This window comes from Hibiscus syriacus, unplaced genomic scaffold (genome assembly GCF_006381635.1).
Source record: "Hibiscus syriacus cultivar Baekdansim isolate YM2019G1 unplaced genomic scaffold, ASM638163v2 tig00112261_pilon, whole genome shotgun sequence".
Lineage (NCBI taxonomy): Eukaryota > Viridiplantae > Streptophyta > Magnoliopsida > Malvales > Malvaceae > Hibiscus > Hibiscus syriacus.
In genome coordinates this window covers 563,668-567,738 of record NW_024063289.1, presented here as the reverse complement: position 1 = coordinate 567,738, position 4,071 = coordinate 563,668, and the positions used below count along the sequence as shown (strand labels likewise).

The following is a 4,071-nucleotide window of genomic DNA, read 5'->3' as shown; positions in this document are numbered from 1 at the left end:
TATATATATATGTATATTACCACTGTTGAACAAGAAGACATGGCAAACAATATGGCAGAAGAAGTAAAGCTTTTCAAGACATGGTCAAACATTTTTGGCTTAAGGGTTGTTTGGGCGTTGAAGCTCAAAGGTATAGAGTATGAAGCAATAGATGAAGATCTATCCAACAAGAGTGCTCTGCTTCTTCAGTACAATCCTGTGTACAAGAAAGTCCCAGTTCTTGTTCACAATGGAAAGCCTGTCTCAGAATCACTTCTGATTCTTGAATATATTGATGAGACATGGAACCAGAATCCGATATTGCCCGAAGATCCTTTCGAGAGAGCCAGGCAACGGTTCTTGGCCAAGTTCAATGAGGAAAAGGTAAAGATTTTCAGTTTCTGTATGCACTGGTTTTTGTACAAATAAACATGGGTGACATCTTGTTCTTGATGCAGCTTTTACCAACAATATGGGCCATTTTCACCAAGGAAGGGAAAGATCGAGAGGAAGCGATGGCCGCATCGGTGGAGAATCTGAAGTTCGTTGAAGAAGAGCTGAAAGGGAAGAAATTCTTCGGCAGCGAGAAGATTGGACTGGCGGATCTCGTTTTCGGTTGGATGGCGAACTTGATCGGTATTTTTGAAGAGGTAATTGGCTTGAAAATAGTTGATGAGAGATATCCACTATTGTTGGCCTGGATGCAAGAGTTTTATGAACTCCCTGTGATTAAAGATACATGGCCTCCTCATGACAAGATGATCATCAAGTACCAAGCACTTTATGAAAACTACCATCCTGCAAAATGATCCGTTTGTGAGGTCTTTCCATGGAATGTTTTACATTATAATTTAGGCATCATATTGCTGTAATAAGTTCAAAACTGTTTGTCAAGGCATGGCCTTTTAGATAATATATATGTATATGAACGTGTCAACATGTAAGCATGTATTTGCACAGCTCATTAGCAAAATGAATCTCTGTACTTTTTCATTTTCCTTTTGATGAAGAGAATGGAGGCATCGGCATGGATGCATCACCAACGATCTCCACAACTACAGGTTCCATCCTTAAAAAGATTAAAACGATTGGCGTCCCTTACTAATATCTCCCTTTTCATAGTCATTGATATATACTTGGTCACAGTGTGACAATCCCGCAAACGCGAAGGTTTTTCATAATCTGCAAATGTAGTCCCGGGCTCTGTGTTCAATAATCCAAACGCCATTGCAAGCCTTTCACTGTGCCTGCAAAGCATGTCTCTTCTCTGATCCTCTTGAACGTCGTGCAAAACATATCTCAGATCAGCAACATAACCTTCCTTAGCCATCAACCCCGAAACTATCCCTAATAACTTATTAACCTCTTCAAATTGTTCAAAGAACTTATCCCCTGTTCCAAACACAAAATCTTCTTTTTATTTCTATCCAGCTACATCCAGGATCTTTTTTGAGCCCTCTAGCTTTTATGGATTTTCGTATCCTTCTTGTAAGAATTATTACCTTATAGTGACATAGGTTCCATTGGAGAATAAGCACTAAACATAGTGTTGTAGTCTCCCGTCCGAAAACCTTGACTATATATTTTTAGATATTTTTATTTTTTAAAATTTTAAATAATTTTTAAATAAAATGCAATATTTTTTTATGAATTTTATAGAAATAATTAATATTTCTTTTAATTTTTTAAAATTAAAAATTTTCATATTTTTATAATTTTAATAATATTTAATATTTTTAAATTAATTTTTAAAATTTTTAAGAAACCTTAATTGGGCTGAAAATAAAATTTTGATACTTGATATAATAATAATCATAATAATAATAATAATAATAATCATAATAATAATAATAATAATAATAAGTCCGTCAAAATTGGAGTTAGAAGTACAATCATGATAATTTGGGAGTTAAGTGTGCTTATAATACTTGGGAGTTAAACATGAGAAACATAAAATTTATGGACTAAATTATAAAAACTCAAAAGCTAGAGGATGTAAATGAAAATTATGAAAAGTTAACCCTAAAAAATTTGATGGCCTACCTTGCAGTTAACCCTACCTATTATTCCCGGAGATAAAGAATAGTGTTTTCGCTCTTTTTCTCACCTTTTATTTTGGTTTACGCGACGCTAAGGTTTTTTCTCTTGTTCAAGGGATTGGGAGGCATCAAAGTCAGAAGAAACTATAGTCCTCATCGTCGTAGCCAGATTACAACACGTGCAAGAAAGAGGTACGTTAATGAACCTCGTGATCACCACCGATCCCACCGTCACCGATTCCCTCTTCTTTTTTATTTTCTCATTCGCAATCTCCCTATCGATGCTAGCCCGGAAGATCTTAGGGTTTCCTTTGAATGATATGGTTCGGTGAATGATGTTTATCTGCCGAAAGAAAAATTATTACTCAGGGTACGCCATTGATTCGTCCTTTATTCATATGTCTGTGTTTGTTCTGGTTGTTTCTTTGTTGACGATTATAGTGTACTTTGAATAGAGCTTCATGCTATTATAATGTCTTCTGCTGAAATTGTTTTTCTATCCTTTTGATGGCTTACTAATATTTTGTTTTTAGTACCAATAAAGGTGCCCGACTCTTTAATTATGCTTAGTAATGTTATGTGGCTTTGTGAAGTTTCGGTATGGTGAAGATGCAGCTGAAGCAAAAGATAATCATCGTTCTCCCAGGTGATCTAGAAATGTTTCACGGTCTCTTTCTCTGCGTTCTCCATATGGTGACTGGGAATACAGAACCAAGCAGAGGTCCCCAAGTCCTAGGGAGAATGGTCAGTGTCCACATGATTATAAAGATAATGTGCACATGTTAAAGAGTCCAAGGCGTGTCAATTGTAATCCTTCAAGGCCTCCTCCTTATGGTGTTTTGCACACATGGTTACTACTGAAAACTGTTAAAAGTATATCTAAAATTAACTTTAAGTGTGCAAAGAATTTTTTTTGCACAAAGTATTATTTTAAATGTCTACATTGTAAATAGGGATGATAATTTAACTCGAATTCGACGGGTTCTGACCCGACCAGATCCAATAAGGTTAAGGTTGAATTCTTTTTAAAAAAATTCAGGTTCTAGTCGGATTGGGTCGAATTTTTTAAGGGGTGAGGTTGGGTTTAAGTTGAGGGAGAAAAAACTCTGACCCGATCCGAGGATAATAATGTAATTTCTTTAAAAAGTTTATTATTATTTTTAATTAAATCCTTATTTTATAATGGGTCGGGTCAGACTAATACTCTAAAAATTCGGTTCGAGTCTGAGTTCGGTGGAGGATATATATTTTTAGGTCGGGTTGGGTCGGATGAAGGATATATAATTTTTGGGTTGGGTCGGGTTTGAGTAGAGGGTATATATTTTTGGGTTGGGTCAGATTGACCAAAAACCCAATCTTAACCTGACCTGTTGTCATCCCTAATTGTAATAGCTGTTAAAAAAGATGTTATTTGACACATGTCATGCTTATAAATTTTTTATTGTTTAAAAAATACTTAAAAGTATTATTTAAAGAAAACTTAAAGTTTTTATAAAATTACAAACAAGCTTCAAAATCCTAAAAAATCCTAATTTCAGTCTCTTTACCATCTTCGATCGTCACCAACGTTAGGGGTGAGCAACGAAACCGAGAAAATCGAAAAACCGACACGAATCGAGTAAAACGGTTTGGTTCGGTTCGATTTGGCTTTAAACAGTTCGTTTTTCGGTTCGGTTTAAAGGCTTCAATTTTTGATTCGGTTCGGATTTTCCATATGGAACCCATTTGTTCCATATTGAACCGAATAGGCAATTTTTGTAAAAAAAATTATAGTTTCAAGTGATTTTTTCATTGAAAAAGCGATAAACTGAACCGAACCGAAAAACCTGAACCGTTAAAAAAACCGAACCGAAAAAACCGATTTTGGTTTTTTTCGATTTTTAACTATTCAATTTCAGTTTAAATATTGAAAAATCGTTTATTTCGGTTCGGTTCAATTTTTAGTAAAAAATCAAACCAAACCAAATCGAATACACCCCTAACCAACGCTGCCATTCAACAGATACTTTAATGACGAGAGACTACCTGAACCCCATCCTTCAAGCGATTATTG

The 4,071-nt window shown here is 35.1% G+C and overlaps 1 protein-coding gene across 1 annotated transcript; it reads left to right on the top strand.

The window, feature by feature from the left end:
• Positions 1-789, top strand: LOC120176955 (probable glutathione S-transferase). The gene is made up of 2 exons (XM_039183230.1): positions 1-363; positions 438-789. The coding sequence occupies exons 1-2, from the start codon at positions 10-12 to the stop codon at positions 786-788; spliced, it is 705 nt and encodes a 234-aa protein (XP_039039161.1). The 5' UTR covers positions 1-9; the 3' UTR covers position 789.
• The last annotated feature ends 3,282 nt before the right edge of the window (positions 790-4,071 follow it).